The 22,620-nt window shown below is 38.6% G+C and overlaps 1 protein-coding gene across 1 annotated transcript; it reads left to right on the top strand.

The window, feature by feature from the left end:
- The first annotated feature begins 761 nt into the window (after window positions 1-761).
- lgmn (legumain) lies at window positions 762-22,221 on the top strand. The gene is made up of 14 exons (XM_036575237.1): window positions 762-869; window positions 2,825-2,988; window positions 3,766-3,863; window positions 5,937-6,018; window positions 8,344-8,426; window positions 9,461-9,536; window positions 11,342-11,404; window positions 12,399-12,465; window positions 15,523-15,641; window positions 16,519-16,608; window positions 17,495-17,704; window positions 18,277-18,447; window positions 20,410-20,477; window positions 20,989-22,221. Exons 2-14 carry the CDS (start codon window positions 2,845-2,847, stop codon window positions 21,029-21,031), a joined length of 1,314 nt encoding a protein of 437 aa, XP_036431130.1. The 5' UTR covers window positions 762-869; window positions 2,825-2,844; the 3' UTR covers window positions 21,032-22,221.
- Window positions 22,222-22,620: the final 399 nt, after the last annotated feature.

Below are 22,620 nucleotides of genomic sequence, written 5' to 3'. Positions count from 1 at the left end.
AATTGTTACCATGTGATCTGTTTTTAAATATTAAATCATTTAAATGTGTCAGGAAACTATATTTTATTTTGCTTTTTATTTTATTCATTTTTATTTTATGTTTTAGCGATTTTATTGCATGTTTTAGAGTTTAGTTGTGCAGTTATACTAATGTAGGACGTGTGGAATAAATAAGGAAGATACATAACGTGACTGGCATGTGGGTAATATGCTTTCCATATATGGTAATTTTTTTTTCATTTTTAAATATCTGCATTTCACATTATGTTTGTTTGTGTTGATATATGGCTGAAATATATGTCCTGTATTTAAAACCAGCCAATTTCCAAAAAGTTGCCATGTATGTCACATATCTGTCCATATGTGTCTAATAAAAGTTGGAAATAAGGGAAATCTACGTATGATAATATTTACCATATATATGAAATCCATACATTGCCATATATCAGATTTCCATCCGGGAACTCAGTATTAACTGCTTATTAATATTCTTAATCTCAGAAGAAACACTGAGTTTTATTAACTTTTGTGAATATGTATGTTTATAACTTTTTCAGAATATATTTTAAGAATATATAAAGCACGTAATGTTTTAACTTTGCGTGTGTTTATCATAAATACGTCAACAAAGCACTAAAACTTCATTTCTCAGTGCTGGTTTAGCGAAACTAAAGGCACATGATCTACAGGTCATGTGCTCCCTATGGCTCCTCCCGCAAAAGGGATTGGTCATGCGGCTGTTCTAGTCTCGCCTAGCGTCAGTGGTGTGTGCTGATTGGATGCGGTGAGCGTCGCCCCGCCCCTTGAGACCCGTCTTAAACAGACACGGTGTTTTTGCTGCTTGTATTCCACCCGACGGGGAGCTGAAGGTAAGAGTAGCTTACATTAACACGCTTGTTTTGGGTTTATAATATATGTTTATGGTTTAATAACAGAAATAATCATTATAAATGTTGTTTTTTGCTGGACGTGAACTGATTCTGTTAGTGTTAGCTAGCGTTACTTTACAGTCATGTCCCATTACAGTAACAGGGTGCTGCCCCCACCAACGCTAACGCTAAACTTAGTGAATTAAACCTGTTTATTTGTATTTTTGCTGCGAATTAAATGTACAGCTTGATATATTTGGTGTCTGATGTGTTTATCAGCCGATAGGGAGTTTGGTAGCTAACCGGCTAGCGATAATGAGGCGATAGGAGTCTGGTATTTTTTTGTTTTGTTGCAATTTTCCCGTTCCACCTTAAATGGTGCAGCAGTTAGCAATGGAGCAGCCTCAGGCGCCAGACTGTAACTGCTGCGCCATTTAAGGTGGAACGGGAAAATTCGACTATGAAGAAGCGGATTTTAGCTCAGTCGATGTAAAAAGCTCTCGGCCTGGGTTTGGTCTCGTTATATGGAGCTGTTCGGTTCCATAGAGCTTCACTGTCCGTTCTGTTTCAGTTAATAATGTCAGTTTGATTTACATACAGTGTTCAACACAGCGCGATGAGGTGCAGTACAAATGATAGGAACATTCACAGCAGCAAAAACAATAAACAAAACATAACAAATGAACAGAAAGGTATGGCTGTGGGCGAACTGGTTAATGATAAGGCTGTGACGTCACTTTCTGTAAAGCACCTTAAAGCAGCAGCTGCATTTTGTGGTCTCATATTTTGCATCGTGGAAGTAAGCCTGTCCTCTCCTTACAGTTTCAGAAGAAAAACCTCCTATTCTGAGGGCTGAGTTCTGCAGCTATTGTTTGTTCATGTTTGATCAAACTTTTGGCATCTATTACACTTTTATTACTGTTTCATGACCAGAAGTTCTTGCACGGTTGTGCTCTAAACCAGTTTTCCAGCTCCGGTCTTGTGTTTCGTGTGAGTCACATTATTTCTAATGACTGCTCTGGAGCTGAGATAGAGTTAGTATAGAGTTACAGTGCTGACATTTGTATTTTTGTAGGTAATACAGCCATGCAGTGCACGTTCAAGCACATTAAAGAGCCTATATCATTCATTTTTCTTGATTTTTCCCTGATATGGGCCCTTTAAAGACAGTCCAGTTTAGAGATGGTATGCAGGGCTGCCAGTTACTTCAAAATTACTTCAACATCTCCAGCACTCGTTTAATCAGCCCCGCGCTGGAGTTCTTCACTGTCAGTGTCGTAATCATCACTGACACTGATGACCATAAAAACATCCTCTCTCCGCTCACCAGCCGGGTCTTAATGTCCCTCCAGTGCAGAATAATGAGAGTAAATGAGCATCTGGTGTAAAAGTGCATCGATCTGATGGTGGAGATGGAACCGCGTTGATTTTGGAATGTTAGAATGAATTATAATAGATTATAATAATATTCAATGAAGTACACAGACATTTTTGGCCAAAATAAAAAGTTTGGGACTGAAGAATTCAAAATATGTGTTGTTTTTAACCCCTCTGAGAAAAAGCCTCATCTGTAGAGTGGCTCTGTAAGACATGCAATAAAACATGAATATACAGAACAATATAAATAAAAGGATATTTTAATAAACAAAAAATATTATATGAAAAAAAAAGTTCAAAACAAACAAAACGCTAAACCTTTTAGCACTAAATTGAGTTACTCCACAGTGATGGGTAAACTTCTAACCTAATTCTGTGTGGATGAGCCAATCGTCATGACTAATGCATCTGAAATGTTGAAATTCATATTTCAGCAAGAGATTACATGTAAGATATTAACTGTTTTAGAGCTTTATAACTCAAAACTAACAAACTGGCTTCCTTTATTCATACAGAGTTGACAGGCTGACTTTACAGTACATCTCTCTCCTCTCTCTCGCTCTCTCTCTCTCTCTCAGGGAGACTGTAGTCTGTAGAGATGGAGTGGCGGTCAGTAGCAGTGTTGGGGTTGACCCTGTGTGTGGTGTACGTGAGCGGGTTCCCTGCAGAATTCTCACAGGACGGGAAGAACTGGGCTGTGATCGTGGCCGGATCCAACGGCTGGTACAACTACAGACACCAGGTCAGGACACAATCCCATACCATCACAATAATCAAATCAAACATCAATATAATCAATCATGTAGCATCACAATACACAATCAGTGTAATCAATCAAATACCGTCACAATACACAGTCAGACTAATCAATCAAATACCATCACAATACACAGTCAGACTAATCAATCATATACATTCATAATACACAGTGTAATCAATCATACAGCATCACAATACACAGTCAATATCATGTATCATTAAAATAAAGAATTAAAAGAATGATTCATATACCATAAATACTTCATCAATATAATCAATCATATAAATCACAGTATCCATCAGTCTAAATATATAAACGTTAAACGTTAAAGGGTTAAATCTTTATTATTATATGAATTTTGCTCAGATCCCCCTGAACAGAGGAGCTCATACACTCAGTGTTCAAAGTTTCGGTCACTGACGTCATCATAACTCTTATCAGAGCTGTGTGTTTAAATATGGAAGGTGACCTTATTATCCTGAGATAAGAGTGCAGTTAGAAAAAAAGCAACAGAAACATTATTACTGAGTATTTCATCAATACTGCGCTCTAATAACTCATCCTGTGTTCATAATGTCTGTGTATTTCATAGAAACAGTAAAACTGTATATGACCCTCACTGAGCCACGAAACATATTTAATCAGAAAAATACATTTGGCATATTCCTGTGTTCATTTGTCCTCCATCCATCATACTGACAGCATTTTAAGCTGATGTTTGTTTGTTTGTTTGTTTGTTTATTTATTTTTAATGTTTAGGCTGATGTTTGCCACGCGTATCAGATCCTCCATAAGAATGGAATCCCTGACGAGCAGATTGTGGTGATGATGTATGATGATCTGGCTCAGAATGAGGAGTGAGTATGATCAGACTGTACACACACACACACACACACACACACACACACACACACACACACGTTTCTATATCTGTCAGGACACGGGGTCACATATATGTCCCATATGTATTATGTTTACATATAAGTATCAGTATCTATCAAAAATCTACCCATAAATGTGTCATATTTTAAACATACTGTACTGTCTATAAGTATCTGTATGTAATAACAACTGGCCACATATGTTTATTTATAGAACGGATAGTTCTGGTCCTAAAATCTGATTGGCTGAGCCCTGTTTGAAGTCGTTCTGAAATCCACAGTATACCCACACCGATGACCAGTAACGCACGGCCTCTCGTGGCTGATTGCTTTAATATATTGTTACTGTTGGAACAAAACAAAAAAAGTAACCTTACTGTGTAAGTTAATGTAACAAGACTTTATCCTAAGTCACTCTGGATCGTTTCTGTTGGTTCGTTCATCAAGAAATTTTGACAGTATAATTTTAGTACAATTAATAAAAAACAACAAAAATGGAGACTACGGCTGGACCTGAATGCTCGACTGTCTGTATATCCATTCGTTGGGTAGGTATTCGGTTTTTAATGTTGGAGTTAGGATACTCGTGTGTGTGTTTTTTGTTTATTTGTACATTTTTTATTAATTAATCTTTTTGGCTAAATGTAGCTTATTAATAAAGTCGAACTGCAAACACTAACATTTTAGGGTTCTCGGAGAATCTTAGACAACATGAGGTTACAATCCATAACATGAGCATCCTATATAGATTTCCTGACCCATGATTTAAATGAGTAAACATAATTTTTTTTGTTTATTTTTAGAAAATGAGCTCTGCTTTTAGACGTTTGTCCTGCGTTAGTGACCTCGTTTTGCATGTCATGTGAAACAGGGTCATTTTCTGTCTTTGATTTCTGATAACGATCTGGTTAAATAGGTCGGTGTGAAGGTGTGTCGCTGTATCTGCAGGACGGTTGTGTAACAGTGGCTGCTTTATTTTTGTGTATTTGTATTGTTTTGTTAGAAGCTGTGTGGGTTATACGGCTGATTCAGAGCTGATCTTTGGATGTGTGAGTGTTAGTCAAGCTGTTAATGTTTAATCTCAGGAGGAGAACAGAGTTACGGCTCAGAGTGAGGAACTCTCTCGGGAACGCTGGGAGACGTTTGGTACACACTCTGTTTGACCCACTGTGGCCTTTAACACTTATTACTGTTATTGTTCTTCTGTACATTCAGTTTACGTCATTATTTATATAGAGTTACATGGTTAATAGGATTAATAATTACTGGGGTGCAGATATATCAGTGGTGGATATTATATCCATTTATTTGACTTGAATTTAAAAGGAAAAATGTAAAGATTATTAATCTGATTATTAGTTCTGATAATCATAGCTGCATCCTATTTGTGTTTAAACTCATGAATGAACAGTGTAGTGGATAACACCACCACCCCACACTCAAGAGATCAGGTTCAATTCCTCATCCTGCTGTAGGTGTAAAACAAAGGGAACGCCACAATAAGAGCCTGTGCAGTGTTACATTCACTTGCTGCGAATGATGTTAAATATGTACATTAAACAGTGTGAATGTTTACATTGATTTCCTGATGAATTTATTTAGCTGTGTCATTGCAACACTCTTAAAAAAAGATGGTTCTGTATATGTGTTGGTTCTGTATAGCACCAAAAAGGGTTCTGGTATTGTTGCGACGGGAAGCTTGTAACAATAGCAGAACCTTTTTTGGTGCTTTTCAAAAAAGGTGCCGTATAGAACCGTATACAACACATTCTCCATCAATCTGAGGAACCATTTCACCATGCAGAGAACCGTTTAAGCATAAAATGGTTCTATATAAATCTCATCGTTCTAAATAGGACTGTTCCCTCTAGTAAAGAACCCTTAAAGAACCATCTTTTTTTAATTTTGTACGAATCGACCAATCATATTCCTCCAAATTACATTGCAGGTCCTCCTCTGGAAAATCAGGATATTTCAGTCATTCAGTTTGATTTAGAGCAGCTGCTGTTTAAACACCCACTGAAGCTGAACTGTGTGTGTTTGTTTCAGAAATCCTACTAAAGGAATCATCATCAACAGGCCGAACGGTACGGACGTCTATAAAGGCGTTCTGAAGGACTACATCGGCGACGTGAGTCTCACTGCAAACACACTGACGACCTGAGCGGCAGGGCTGAGAGATCAATCGCTTTAATATGGAAATCACACCTTGAAGAGGTTCAGGGTTCCATAGGCCACTGCAGTTGTGTGGTCATTTTGTAGTCGTCGTGCTGTTATGCCCATATTAGGAACTCCAGGCCTGAGCTCCATTTCTCTATGGCCAGAATGAATAGGGTTTTTCGAAAAACCGCCTCTAGCGCCCCCTGTGTTAAATAAACATGTTCAGAGCCCGATACGTTCTGTCCTGAGAACATTCTTCTCTCGAACACCACTGGATCCTCTGAATTACGAGGTCGTTAAAGAGTTGAAATATGAATATTGCTGCATGTGAGCTGAAACTACTGCGCACTGAATTCACATCATTAGACTGGCAGCCTCCTTAATCAGGTTATCATCCCCTGATAAACTGATTTCGGCTCTCAGAATATCCTAATTATTATTTTAATGCTGGGAACATTTTTCTGAGGACATTTTCTCAGGACATTCGCCAGCTTTTTGCTCGACTTTTACCGTTCCACCTTAAGTGGTGCAGCAGTCATGTTCTTAACTGCTGCGCTATTTAAGGTGGAATGGGGAAATTCGAACAAGCAGCAGCGAAAAAGAAGCTGAGTTCAGCTTCATGGAGGGCTGAAAGGCCTGATATGAGGAAGTTTCTCTATTTCCGCTGAACAGTTGAGTGACATTAACTTATTTTTGCTGTTTCACCGAACTAACAGGTTTGTCTCGCTTGCTAATGTTTGTGATTGCTAGCCACAGCTGCTGCACCATTTAAGGTGGAACGGGAACATTCAAACAAGAAGCTGTGGAAAAGAAGCTAAATTCAGCCTCATAGTTTTAATGCTGGTAGTATTTTTGATAAGGAGTTTTAATCTGTCAAAATATCCCACCTGTGGGTTTTATTTACAGGTAAACCTGTAATTAAGCGCTACAGTAGAACATTTCGATAAGGTAGCTCAGCTGGTCAGAGCAGCGGCACAGCCCGCCTTAGTTTAGTGTAGCTTAGTGATGTCAAACTGATGCGCAGTAGCTTTAGCTCGCATGTAGCACTATTAGTATTATAGCTCTTTAGTGATCCAGTGATATTTAGGAGAAGAACGTTCACAGGACAAAACGTATCGGGCTCTGAACATTTTTGTTTAACACAGGGGGCGCTAGAGGCAATTTTTCGAAAACTCTATTCATTCTGGCTCACAGAGAAATGGAGCTCAGACCCGGAGCTCCTAATATGAGCATAAGGAGGACTACAGAATGATGACCATTATTCTCCATCCTGCTGTAAATGTGAAAAAAGAGAGAACGCCACAATAAGAGTCCCTGGGCAGTATTATGTTCACTTGCTGTGAATCATGTAAAATACGTTTACATGTACTTAAAAAAATGTTTACACTGATTTTATACAGTGATTTATTTATCGGTCATATTAGTCCTTAAATATTTTGACACTGCACTTCACATATGAATTATGTGTTATAAAATGCACAGTAAAATTATCAATGGTATCAGTATCAGCCACAGTAAGGTGTCGATTTTGGTTACCTGTATCAGCCACAACAAGGTAATAATTATCGGTTATTGATATTGCCGCTAGCCACAATGAGAGGTTATGTTAATTAATCACATATCTGTTTAGTTAATAATCCATAATAATCCATCCATATTTATCCGACGTCTTACAGTCACACTAATGACCTTTGCAGTAAGGCTGTAAGATAAGTTGTATTTATATTGATAACGTAGCCTGTAATAGAAGCAATCTTAGTTTTAGTCTTATTAGACTGTAATAAACTTAATTTATAGAAAATTATTGCACTTGTAGGGGTGGGTGATATGATGATATTTTAACATTATTATGATAAATTTTGTGACAGTATTCTTTTCTGAGCATATCGTGGATATCATCACCAGCATGTTTCAGTACAGAGTGAACAGAATTAAGCCTGTTTAACTGGATTTAGTGCAGCACATGTTTGTAAACATAGAATAAAAATCATTGTAGTTGTAGTATTATTATTATTATTATTATTATGTGGCAGGTCCTATGTTGTCTGTTCTAGCTTACTAAATCTCAAAAAAACTAAATATCGTGATACAGTGTTGTGTATTGTGAAAGCGTCTTGAAGTATCGTGATATTGTAATATGTTTTGCTGTATCGCCGAATGTAACCTAAAATATTGGTCAGAAGTTATTCAGCACATTCAGATGAATGAGTTGATTTTTTGAGAGCACTAATATAGACTGTTCACATATTCCTTTTGTACCTCTCACCTAATGTCCTGTATGTATGTATGTGTGCAGGATGTGACTCCTCAGAACTTCCTGGCTGTGCTGAAGGGCGATTCAGCCAACGTGAAGGGAGGATCTGGAAAAGTGCTGAAGAGGCAAGTAGATAAAAACACAATCCACAAACTTTAAATCATTTACCTTTGCAGGAAATGTGTTTCTGCCATTATACACAATATAAATCACTCGAATAAATGCAAATAAACATGCGTACAGTAACGTGTAACAAGAATTTTCTAAAGAGTAGGTGGATCTCTAGTGAGCTAGTTTGAAGAACAAAGCTTGAATCCAAATTTCCGCTCCAGGCATCATTTGGATTTAGTAAACTCCATCAGCAGCTGATTGAACATAATGAAGTATTGATTAGATGAAGCAGATATTGGACAATAACTACAGTTACAGGAAATGGATAAACAAACATACTGACACCCGTAAAATCGCACTGCTTTTCTGAGCAAACAAACACGTCCTGACCAGATAAACAGCTTTTCAAAGATCATTTTCTCAGGTGTCTAAAACTTTTGAACGGCAGCCGTTTGCATTGTGTGAAAATGTCTAAATAAACGGCTCAACACAAATAAGCTAAAATTGCTCAGATAAATTCTTGGTACATTAACTCTCCTTACAAGCTGTAAGTTCAACAGCGATGAATGTATGTATGTACGTATGTATGTATGTAGTATGTATGTATGTATGTATGTGTACATGAAAAAAATATACATTTTGAAGAAAAAATTATTCTGTTTTTTAATGTTTTAAATCGTACAGCGTTTTTAAGATGTTAGTTGTTTATTTAAAAGGATAAATAAATAAATCAGTCGCATGACATCCTATATATTCTACATATAGTCATTGATGATTTATCAAAATATTACAATAAAGTTAACTTGTCAGAGTTAATTTTTTCTTTAATGTGTCATTCACAGCTCAGCCAGTCTGTTTACTTCAGTTTGAATCACTGCAGTTTATGAATTTAGTTAAGTCCTCTTTATCTCACTGTCTGTGTGCAGCACTGCAGTGTCCCGTAAGCCGGTCGTTCTGGTTTTTGTCTTTGTTGTGCGTTTCGTTTGTATTCTCGCGTGGTTAAACTTGTCTCTGTGTGTTTTTCTCTGTTCCTCTTCCTCTCTGGCAGTGGCCCCAACGATCACGTGTTTGTGTACTTCACTGATCACGGTGCTCCTGGACTCCTGGCCTTCCCCAACGATGATGTAAGCACTTTTCAACCATCTATTCCTTTGTTTGTGTCCAGCGACACTGTGCTGTAGTCCACTTAGTATACATACAAATACATCATGATACTTAATCATTTCCTCGGAACATGATACAGTACATCTGGTTTTAATTTTACTGTTTTTGTGAGCTGCAACAGACAAAATGCACCAGCAAAGCAGCAGTGAGAACATCTCTCAGCTGGTGAAAATGAATGATTATGTCATAACAGGCTGCAAACCAATCAGCTGCTTTTTACTGTGCAGTTTGCAGTTACTGTACACTGGTCGTTGTCCTTTAAAGGCTCTCTGTGATTGGTCTAAATCTGTATTTATGACACACACAGTTGTTTATTGCTCTAATATTGGCCGTACGCATCATACACTTAAAAAAGATTCATCACGATAACAATAACATATCATCATATTGTCCACGGCCACAAAAATTGTTTCGATATTATATCTAAATGTACTGTTGTATGTGCCACTGGTCAAATTGCATGATCTTGTTGACATTTTGAGTGTGCATAAGTGAACACGTCCTCTACAGAGAACACAGTCTGTAAACTTTACCACACAGTGTCCATTTGTTTGCTGAATTCAAAACATGGGGGGGGGGGTTAATATAAAATGTGCCCTTCACAGAATCCACATTTATGTTTTTTACAGTAATGGACTTAAATTTGGCACACACGTGTTCCTCTGTAGAGGATGTGTAACTTATTTACATTCAACAAATACATGGAATTTTGCTAGGGGCGCACAAACTTTTGCACACAACTGTACAATTCAAAATAATTTCACAGCGGTTTAACGTGGGGTGGGCAATATGACGATATGTTATTGCTATTGTAAAGAATCTTTTCTGAGTGTATGATGATTATGGTCAATATTAGAACACTGAACAACTGTGTTTATCATAAATACAGATTTACATCATTTCTATTAATTGTTTACACTTAGAAAATCAACAAATACGTGGAATTTGACCAGGGGTGCCCAAAGCTCAAATCAAATCAAGTCACGTTTATTGTCACATCACATTTACACAGGTGTGAAAATCGTAGGTGTGTAGCCCGCTTGTAGTACTTAAATATAAAAAAGGAAAAAAAACATGTATGTATGTATGGTTTTTTTTTCCTTTTTTATATTTAGGTTTTTATTGTTTTTATACACACATTAGACTACATATATACACAATATACACATTAATGTACACCAGTATTGCACCATTCTAGTACAGTTGTTGTAACAGTAATATGGGTAATGAAATCAGAGTCCGAGGTAGATAAATGAGGAGCAGGGTACACAGGGGATAGTAAGTCAGTAAGTCAGTAAGTAGCTGATTATACAAGATATGGATAGTAGATGTACAAGAGGTCAGTCTATATGTGCAGGAACAGACTTGCTAGATTGAAGCTACAGTAAAATCAGAGTGAGTCTGTTTTGCATAGGACTGTAAATGAAGAGATGAGACTGTCACACTTCAGTGAAATTTCATTTTACTTTTATTGTCATTGTTCACATTCAGACGAATATGGGGAATAAAACACAATGAATGAGCAGTAAATATTTTAGAGTTTATATTTTACCGCTCTGTCATTGCTGTTTATGGACTGGCCTCAAGTCAGATGACTGAAACTCAGGATCTGAGTCAGCAAACGTCTGAGCGCTCGTGTCGTGTGATTCTGTAAATGATGAACCTGTTTATAACTGACACGATGGAGCCGTGCAGCTCTTTCACTTCTCCTTTCTGTGGTTCGTAGAAAATGTCTCAGTACAGTTCATCCTTCTTCTCTCCTCAGCTTCTTGTCAAAGACCTGATGGACGCCATTCAGTACATGCACAAAAACCAGAAGTATAAGAAGGTGCTGTTCTTTTTTCATTCTTTACTCTACAGCTGTCCCTCAAAGGTGCTCTTTCAGAGCTACTGCTGTGACAAACTCCCATTCAGCCTAATGAGAAACTGTAGAACAGACTCAGTTTATATCACAATACCTACATTTAGAGTCAGTTATTCATTCAGCCTAACGAGAAACTGTAGAACAGACTCAGTTTATACCACAATACCTACATTTAGAGTCGGTTATTCATTCAGCCTAATGAGAAACTGTAGAACAGACTCAGTTTATATCACAATACCTACATTTAGAGTCGGTCATTCATTCAGCCTAATGAGAAACTGTAGAACAGACTCAGTTTATATCACAATACCTACATTTAGAGTCGGTCATTCATTCAGCCTAATGAGAAACTGTAGAACAGACTGAGTTTATATCACAATACCTACATTTAGAGTCAGTTATTCATTCAGCCTAATGAGAAACTGTAGAACAGACTCAGTTTATATCACAATAATAAATTGGTGACATGCAGAAAACAGTAGTAAACAGTGGGGGTGGGATATAGTGAGGGTTTAATTCCAACTAAATAATGCAAAATACATGAATTAATTAACTAATATGTACTTTTGTAAATAATCTTGGGGAATTAAGCGATGTAGAGTTTGTCAGTGCTATGTCCTTACATTACAGATAAAACAGCATCAAGACCAGAAAGCGTCTTGATTGGGAGGGCAGTGGCGCTTCCACCATAACAGTTTAGTTATATATAATCATATAATCTAAAAAATATAGGTAAACTAACAGCTTTGCTACTTGTAGCGATGCTGCTGCTCAACACTGTTAGGATAGATCGAGTGTACGTCTTTCTTTTGGTCATGTTATTGAGCTAATGTTAGCGTGGTGGCTAATGCGTGGTTTTAAACCTTTCAGTTGTCGTCACTGGCTGATCCAAAGCAGAGCTTTAAGTGCTTTATTCAGTGGATGCAGAATTCTGAATTCTGCTCTCTCTCTCATGTAGATGGTGTTCTACATCGAGGCGTGTGAGTCTGGCTCCATGATGAAGCCTCTGCCTGTGGACATCGATGGTGAGATTCATTTTTTCTCTTTTTTTTATCAAAACTGCACAAAAACAGTCACGCTTTAAAGCAGGGCTGCCCTCAGTGTGGCTCGATTCGACCCTCAAACAATGAGAGAAAACAGATGTACAACTTAGATTATATATAAAGTGGATTCACTGTCGTCTTCTAAAAACTGCAGAATACGTTAAATACTGTAAAATACATTTTAGCAGCTTGATTTGAAACCCGTCTGTCTTCTTTATAGAATGTGTTGTTTAGAATATGTTTGTTGTATAGAATGTGTTGTTTTGTTTGTGTAGAGTTTAACAGTGAATCACTGATTGAACTCAGTGATTCAGTAAACTTCCCCTTTAAGTGATTCTGTAACACCAGTTGACTGTAAAGCAGAGCAGCGGTGACTGCAGACGTCTGAGGGTGAACAGAGGGGCGGATTGTGAAAACTGTCCGTCAGTTCCAAAATATTACAGATTAAATGACGCCGTCTGGAGCTCACGGCTCAGAGAAGCGGTGTGGGTTTGTGATCTGTGTGTTATTAATTAGGAAATGTATATAGAACTGCATATATGATGACTCGCTCTACAGTCAGATGGAAACGTGCGTTTATATTAATATAGATCCCGTTTCTGCTGTGTGTTTAGAGCACATGGCCTGGTTTAGAGTTTACAGTATTACAGGAAATATTTCTCTATCTCTATTGACTTTACAATACTTTAGTAACTATTTCTCTAATATCTCTAGAATTTACACTATTTCAGGAAATATTTCTCCATATATCTCTATTATATGTCTATAGACTTTACAGTACCGTAGTTAATATTTCTCTGTATATCTGTAGAATTTGCAGTATTACAGTAAATATTTATTTAACATCTGTTCAGACTTTACAGTAGTAAAAATTTAGATATTTATATAGACTTTACAGTACTATATAAATGTTTATGTCTCTGTAGATTTTACAGTATTACAGTAGACATTTCTGTGTGTCTCTACTGACCTGACAAATTTGTGCATATAATTATTTAGACTTTCCTCTGTTACAGTAGATATTTCTGTACATATTTCTATAGACTTAACGATTTTATAGTAAATATTTTCCTCTCTATAACTCTGTATTTTACAGTTTTTAGTCAATATTTCCCTCTTTGTCCATGTATTTGTTGATTTTCTGAGTGTAAATAAGTTACACATCCTCACCTGAGACACACTACTGTACAGTTTAATACACAATTACTGTTTATTTACTGAATGTAACTCATTGGGGGGGATAAAACAAATTTCTACTAATATACTAATAACATTACATGTTAAAGTCACTGGTTCTCTGTAGAGGAGGTTTTGCCTTATTTTCGCTTAGAAAATCAAAAAAAGGCCTTGTGACCGCGGGTGGTCAGGCTTGCGCATACAGCTGTATTAGTGTAGATCTGTCTCTGCTTCCCACAGCTTTTTTTCATGCTGATGTTACACTTTTCCTGTCCATTTCTGCTGAGGTCAGCAACTCTGGGCAAAACACTCATTTGTCAGTGCTGTGTGTTTTGACCGCCACATGATTTGTGGTTAAAGAGTGTAGAAGTCATAATCATCTGCTTTTGGTCACTGTGGAGACGGGGTCAGGCTTAACGGGCACTTCTGTTACTCACCTGGACCAGGAGTGAAAGATATGAATTTATAGTCTGCTATTTGGATAATAGTAGTAATATTATTATTATTATTATTATTATTATTAATTATTATTATTATTATTATTATTATTATTATTATCTGAGTTATAGTCTATATTAATTGTGTATATGTGTATATATTTAGCGTCTAGTGTGTGTGTATATATATAAAAACACTGATCAGGCGTAACATTCTGACCACCTCCTTGTTTCTACGCTCATTGTCCATTTTATCAGCTCCACTTACTATATAGGTGCACTTTGTAGTTCTACAGTTACAGACTGTAGTCCATCTGTTTCTCTGATACTTTGTTAGCCCCCTTTTACCCTGTTCTTCAGTGGTCAGGACCCCCAGGGACCCTCACAGAGCAGGTACTATTTGGGTGGTGGATCATTCTCAGCACTGCAGTAATACTGACGTGGTGGTGGTGGTGTGTTAGTGTGTGTTGCGCTGGTCTGAGTGGATCAGACACAGCAGCGCTGCTGGAGTTTTTAAACACCTCAGTGTCGCTGCTGGACTGAGAATAGTCCACCAACCAAAAATATCCAGCCAACAGCGTCCTGTGAGCAGCGTCCTGTGACCACTGATGAAGGACTAGAGGATGACCAACACACACTGTGCAGTAGCAGATGAGCTTTCGTCTCTGACTTTACATCTACAAGGTGGACTGACAAGGTAGGAGTGTCTAATAGAGTGGACAGTGAGTGGACAGTGTTTAAAAGCTCCAGCAGCACTGCTGTGTCTGATCCACTCACACCAGTGCAACACACACTAACACACCACCACCACGTCAGTGTTACTGCAGTGCTGAGAATGATCCACCACCCAAATAGTACCTGCTCTGTGAGGGTCCATGGGGGTCCTGACCACTGAAGAACAGGGTAAAAGGGGGCTAACAAAGTATCAGAGAAACAGATGGACTACAGTCTGTAACTGTAGAACTACAAAGTGCACCTATATAGTAAGTGGAGCTGATAAAATGGACAGTGAGTGTAGAAACAAGGAGGTGGTCAGAATGTTACGCCTGATCGGTGTATATATATACTACTCTAGTCTCTAATTTCAGGGCTCTGTTTGAGTGTCTGGTGTGAAAATCTACAGTAGTGAAGAGAAAAGGGCATCATAAAGAACGGAAATCAGCTCAAAGTTGTGCAATAGTTTACTGAAGCTTTTGAATCGTACAGAAGTGTTGAAATCTTCATTGTGCAATGTTTAATAAAGGAGTGCCATTATGTTCTGTACTGGTAGAGTGAGTTGACCTGCTGATGTCTGCAGTTATTACTGTACTGTTATACGTCCAATAATGAGTCTTAAGATTAATAACAGAATAATAAGCTTATGTTTTAATGAGTTAAGTGTTTTTTTCATGTGTATATGTAACATTATCTCCTCTATAATTCTCAGTTTATGCCACAACTGCCGCGAACCCTCACGAGTCGTCCTACGCCTGTTACTACGACGAGGCCAGAGAAACCTATCTGGGAGACTGGTACAGCGTTAACTGGATGGAGGACTCAGACAAGGTGAGATATATCTGATCAGACCTGGAGCTACAAGGCTAATGTAGCTAACAAGTAATGGAAGCTTATACCCACCAATGAGCTGGTGCAAATGGACAGCAAGCCTATTAGAGCTTAGCGAAAGGGGAATTCCACTGATTTTTCAGTCTGTGAGGTGTAAACAGAGAGATTCAGAGTGGTTTGGTGTGAAATGGTTCAGATGTCTTTACAGTGGTGGTGATGGGAACCAGGGGTCGCCATGACTACAACACAAATATAGACATTTTATTTACTATCCAGAACCACCAGTGAACCTACACGAGTCTTCTGAGTTTATATGGAATGCTGATGATGAAAATAGTGGAGAATCTGAAATAATAAGTTTTCTTTGGGGACTATTTTGCCTCACAGCGCCCTGCATGTATCCCTCCACCATGAATGGAGTTTAAGTTCTCTAAACCATCATAAAACAGTGTCTCAGTCATCAGGCAGTGAATTCATAACCATTTCATGTAGGAACTTTCTGTGAGGAGCTTTTAGAGGTGGACGTCTGGTTCCTATCACCACCACTGTGAACAGTTCTGACTCTAAGTTTATCTAGAACAGAGCGTTTCACACCAAACCACTCTGAACCGCTCTGTTTACATCTTAACTGTTTAATGATGCTGGAATTTCCCTTTAACAGTCTAACAGTTTGCTCTGTGCTGATTTGGGTGGATATAAGGTTCCATTACATGTTAGCAACATTGGCGTTCTTATACATCAGCTGCATGGTCAGAATTCTTTCATACATTGTTGAAGATGCTGTTAGGTTTTATTTAAATTGTGTTTTCTGACCTCTCGCCTGTGTGTGTGTGTGTGTGTGTGTGTGTGTGTGTGTGTGTGTGTGTGTTCACTGCAGGAGGATCTGACTAAGGAGACGCTGGCTAAGCAGTTTAAAATCGTTAAAAGCCTCACCAACACCAGCCATGTCATGCAGTACGGAAACAAGGTAATACATTCTCATATACGTCCAAGTTTGGCTGCCTTTCGTCAAATCACTGTTTATTTGCTGAATAACAAACTGTTCTGTGCAAAAATTGTGACATTTTATATTTTATTTTTAAACTTACAAATATAGACATTTTGCTCAAAATTGTGCAGAAAAATGTCATTTAAGTTCCCTGTAGAGGACGTGTTTACAGCAAGCAGTGCAAAGCAAACTAAACCAGCCTCGCTGTACTGATTTAATTAGAATACCAATAATATATTTATTAATAAAGCACACATTTCATACATTAAAATGCAGCTCAAGGTGCTTCACAGAGGAAGAGCAAATAAAAACAAGCATACAGTCTTATACAAAAGTTTTGGCACCCCTGATCTCATGTTTTTATTAGGTTTTAATATTCTAATTGCGAATAAGCAAACAAATGGGAACTACAGGGAACATAAATATTAAATATGGCATGTTTCTGCAGATTTTACTGTTTGATAAAAGAAAAACTTTTTTCTTAAATATGTTAAATTTAGCAAATAGTCACAGTGCATACAGTGTTTTAGAAGAGGGTGTGTTAATGTTTCATTTTTTTAATCAACAAGACGAGTAATCTGATTTATTTGAAACAGTATGATCCCTTATATAAGACTGTAAGGGCAGACAGTATTATGATAATACTTGTTCAAAACTCTCACAATAGAAATAATAGTGAAAACAAATCAAAACAAGAAATAAATGATAACATAAATATAGACAGTCTAAAAAAATCAAAACTTAAACTGAATAAAAAAAACTCATTATTCTCTATATTTTATGTTCATTATCATTCATATTATTATAAAAGTATAATTTGCTGCGTGTGTGTGTGTGTGTGTGTGTGTGTGTGTGTGTGTGTTAGACTCTGTCTCATATGAAGGTGATCGAGTTCCAGGGTAACTCTCTGGGCGGAGCTCAGGCTGCTGAGCCCGTATCGTTGCCCCCGGTTACGGAGCGTGACCTCACACCCAGCCCGGACGTCTACCTGTCCATCCTGAAGAGGAAACTCATGAAGACCAATGACATCACCGTCGCCAGGGGATACCTGATGGAGATCAGTGCCCACCTGAAGGTGTGAGATGTTTATCACTAAAGTCTTTACTAACTACGTAAAGTGATCAATCAGATCATCACATACAGATAGACGAAAGCCAGGAGCCACATTACAGAGTTCTAAGTTAAGATCTGACAGATTAAGATCAGGTTTTTCACAAATGCGTATTACAGAAGCAAATCTGATCTTAATTTAGGAACCTTATCTTACAGCATCTAATCTCCAGTTAGGAAATCCTAAACTACCCAGTTGAATTCGGGAATCAGTTGTTATGTCTAGCAGCCAATGATACACACACACACACACACGCACACACACACACACACACACACGCACACACACCTGAAACATATACATGTCATTAAAATAATCATGTTAGTTATCCAGTCAGCTGCTGTTACTGATGTAAAAAAGGTCAAACTAAATCAAAGTGTGATAAACTGTAAGTTGGGAATACTGTGGGAGTGCCCCCTAGTGTTTATCATGAGCGTCGCCACGAGAAGAGAGATCTCTGAGATTTTTAAAACGCAGAGTTGGAAAGAAAAATGTACGTATATGTATTTACACACAGTCTCTGTGTGTGTGTGCAGGTGCGTAAGCTGCTGGCGGACACCATGCGGCTGGTGGCTGAGCGAGTGGTGGGGGAGCAGCGGGAGGTCCAGAACGTTCTGGACGAGCGCCAGGAGGTCACCCAGCATGAGTGTTACAGAGACACACTCACACACTTCAAAACACACTGCTTCAACTGGCACAACCCGCAGGTACACACTCACACACTCACACACACACACGTGTTTGTACTATAATTTGGTGCTATCTTAAGCACAGAGCAGTGTTTCGATGAAAAATAACAACTAATTGAGGAATATAAATGAGAAATAACATAAAACACGACTTAACCCAGAAGTGTCAAACTCAACCATTAAAATGGTCATATTAAAAAAGTGGGCCAGCTGTGTTTGACCCGAACAGCCATGACCTGAACGGGACATGTTTATTTAAAATATGCCAAAATTGCAACTGCAAAATAGGCACTGAATACTTATTCAAAAATAATTCTAAATAAAAATAAATCGTTTTAGGTAGTTTTTTTAGGTAGTTTGTTGCAGTGCATGCTGGGGACTGTAGTGCATCTCAGGGTGAAACAGTCTAGTAATCATAGAAAATTAAAATAATTAGGATTGTGCCACGGGCCTGACTTGGCCCACTGGCCTTGTGTTTGACACATGGGACTTAACCCCCTAAAATCTCAGGCTTATTACATAAAAAAAGCTTATTACTCAGTAACTACAGGGACTTCAGTTCAAACTGGCTGAGCTGTTCTTAGGTTATAGTAGTCTGTAATAAAACTTTGAGACTGGCCATTTAAAGGGTTAAAGACTATGTGAAAACTGTCTGGGCGTGGCCTAATATTCTAATGAGATTGCATGATTGACAGCCCTCAGTCCAGCACTAGCGAAATGAGCTATACAACTAGAGAAATGAGCGGAACAGGCTCTACATGTTCAGGTGGTGCTGTAGACTCTGCTGTGTCCACTCACTGTGGACTCACAGCGTCCAGCTTTTATTGCATGGAGAACCTTAAAGAAGGTTACTGTTCACTTTACTGCTGGATCTGCATCCAGGGAATGCTGGCAGGGCCAGCTGAAAAAATAATAACAAACGGACGAACAAACAGACAGACAACATGCAGACAGATACGCTAGACTGAAAGCTTTCGCTTGGTGGTTAGCCTTCCCTCTGTAAGTTTCTGAAGTTCAAAGCAGTTTCGTAAAGTTTAGTAAAGTCTAGTAAAGTTTAAATGGGCTGATCTTGGTTAGTAGTAGAGATCTGCACTCCCGCTGGTTCCTGCTGGACTCAGTATGTTGTGGCATTTTCAGCGTTGGGCGCCGAAACGGGCAGGAAACCAGCCGGAGTGAAACACAAAAAGAGAAATCCCACGAATTAATGAACAGCCTAAATGAAGTAGAACGATCACTAAATCATATATAAACAATATAAATGATGACAGTAAAACAGCTAAAATGAAGGAAGTCGTTCTAAAGAGCTGTGAAGCAGCCGGTCAACAACACAGATTCTCGTAGCTCACAGAGACATGAAGCCTTCAGTCCGACGGCCACAGCTGACCAGCAAAACAACACATATATCCGCTCTGTGGTTTAATTCCCGCTCTGTGTTTAAACGGTGAATAAATGGCGTTTAGTGAAGTTACAGTAACTTTTCTCAGCAGAGAATAATGTATTTGTGAATAGACTGTGTCAGATATTGGTTGTTGGTTCGCACTGATGGAACTGTGTGGGTGGGAGCGGGACAAAATGTTTCGGTTGTGGGTGGGAGCGGGACAAATGATTCCGATTTTCTGCAGAAGTAGGCGGGAGCGGGACAGACCTCTAGTTACTAGCTATGCTTTGTAGCTGATACTAGGTTGTACTGTTATGTGCACTGAAACACAGAGAAAGTGACTGGTTACCCAGAATCCTGTGTAAATGTTTCTCTAAACAGGGCGAGAAACTGAGTGAAAATCATGTTTTTCTGTAAACCTGTCTGCTAACAACGTTAACGTTACTTATGTAAGCGTGACCGAAGATCAGGTTTGATGAGATGCGTAGGAATTTACTGGACACTGGAATGTTATTTACAGGACGAACTCTGTTCCTGAGCAGGGTTAACAGATTAAGGTTCTCTGGAGCTCCAGCTGAAATGATCTCTGTGCTCTGTTACAGTACGAATACGCTCTGAGGCACCTGTACGTGCTGGTCAATCTGTGTGAGAGGGGACACGGACCCCAGAGGTACACACTCATTCACCACTCCGCCACTCTCACTCTCTGTCCTCGTCTCATCATTCGCTTCTCTTCTCCTTCTTTCTTCTTTTTTCTTCTATACTCTTGTCCTCCGTTTTTATATCCCTTTTTCTCGCCTCTCCTCTCCTCTGCTCTTCTCTCCTCCTCTCCCCTTCTCACCTCGTCTCTTCCCTTCTCCTCACCTCTTCCCTTCTTTTCTCATCTCTGCTCTCCTCCTCTCCCCTCACCTCGTCTCTTCCCTTCTCCTCACCTCTTCCCTTCTTTTCTCATCTCTGCTCTCCTCCTCTCCCCTCACCTCTTCTCTTCTCCTCTCCTCTTCCCTTCTTTTATCTTCTTCTCATCACCTCATTTCTCTTCTCTCTTCTCCTCTCCCCTCCTTACTTCTTCTCTCCTCTCCTCTCCTCTATTCTCTTCTCTCCTCTCCTCTCCTCTCCTCGCCTCTATTCTCTTCTTTCCTCTCCTCTCCTGCTGTATTTTAACTCATCCTCTCTTGTTTTAGGATCATGGCGGCCATGGAGAAGGTCTGCTACTTCAGACAGTAAAGACGTCCTGACGCTCCCCCACAGGCCGAGTGGAGCTGACCGCTGTGACCCGCCTGGTGGAGTTTTGCCGGATGATCTTGCTTTTTGCACAAAGGAATCAAAATCTGAGATTTTATTTGTTCTTATGAACACACTGCAATCACACTATTTTTTTTTTTGCTTTTGATATTTTTGTTTCACAGAGCAATTGTTTTAAGGAGAATTGCACTATTTTAAAAAGATACTTTGTTTTTCTGAGAATGTGAATATTTTAGTTGTTTGGAATTTGGACATAAATGGTCTCTTAGTGGGAAAAGGTCATAATTGCAAGTGCAAAGTAACCTCAGACGCTAAACTGGCCATAAAACTGACCTAAGATGCTAAAGTGGGCGTGGTCAACACCGAATTTAGCCTGTTAGAGCCGTCATACTGATACATACACTGACCCTCTTGCTTATAAACACTTTCATGTTTACTCTGCTGCCTGATGGATTTTAGCGCCAGAGCTCAATAGTGGTTGTATTAGGTATTGCATTCATTTAAGCTTTCAGAAACCAAATGTGTGCATCAGTTCCACATGAACAGATAGTATATATTACATAAACACATTTATGATTTCAACTGACTAACCTTTTCAAACTAGTGTGCTGTTATATTCATGTGGAGCTGATTACACATTTGAATCAGTTCAGATCAGAAACTATTTTTTTCAGTGTGTTTGCTTGTCGTATCGCCGCAGGAGACCACATTTTGAGTTCATAGCTTTTATAAAGTTTTATTGGAAAAGGAAATGTAGCTTTTTTCTGTTTGTTTGTTTTAAATCCGTATTTGGGAGAGCTCTCCTTCTGCTGCGGTGCTGATCACTGTTTGAGTTCTGACGCTGCTGAAGCCTTGAATCTGCCTGTATTACTCATTTCACAGAAACAGCATGGATACGTGATAAAAACGCCTAAAAACTTCCACTAACGTATGTGAAGCTGCATGTGAGTGACGTGGTTTATAACCTGCAGGGTATCAAGCCTAAACTGCTGTGTGTTATAGATACTTTATAGGTAATAACAGTAATAATTCATTACATAGTCAGTCCATGCAGGGCCCGATCAGAGTGGGAGGAGATTACAGGCCCTAAACCAAAGCAGTCTGACGTTATGTGCTTCTCTCCGTTCAGTTGTGAAACTTACTGATTAAAGGAATAAATCTGAAAACTGATGGACGAGTGTGATATAGTGTCCTTTATGTCTGAACGAGATATAGTGGGAATATTAAACACTGGAAAAGTGGCTATTATTGGTACAACTACAGCAAATATGAAAAAATGCTTAAACAGATACACACATACGCATGAATCTGAAGTAGGAATGTAAGGCTGAATCTGCTTCTTATTACAAACATTTATTTATTCTATTAGTTTTTTTCTGAGCAAATAAACATTTGCTGCCAAATTAAATAGTTTTTTAAATATAATTTTGTCAGGTGCTTCCAATTTCTGCACTGTGTGTGTGTGTGTGTGTGTGTGTGTGTGTGTGTGTGTGTTTAAGCGCTGTGCTGTGAATCAGTCTGTCTCTGGTCTGAAAGTGAGTGTGTGAGTGGATGTATGTTAGTGTTTCTGC

The sequence above is a fragment of the Colossoma macropomum genome, unplaced genomic scaffold, assembly GCF_904425465.1.
Source record: "Colossoma macropomum unplaced genomic scaffold, Colossoma_macropomum, whole genome shotgun sequence".
NCBI lineage: Eukaryota > Metazoa > Chordata > Actinopteri > Characiformes > Serrasalmidae > Colossoma > Colossoma macropomum.
This window is presented reverse-complemented; position numbering and strand designations above follow the sequence as displayed.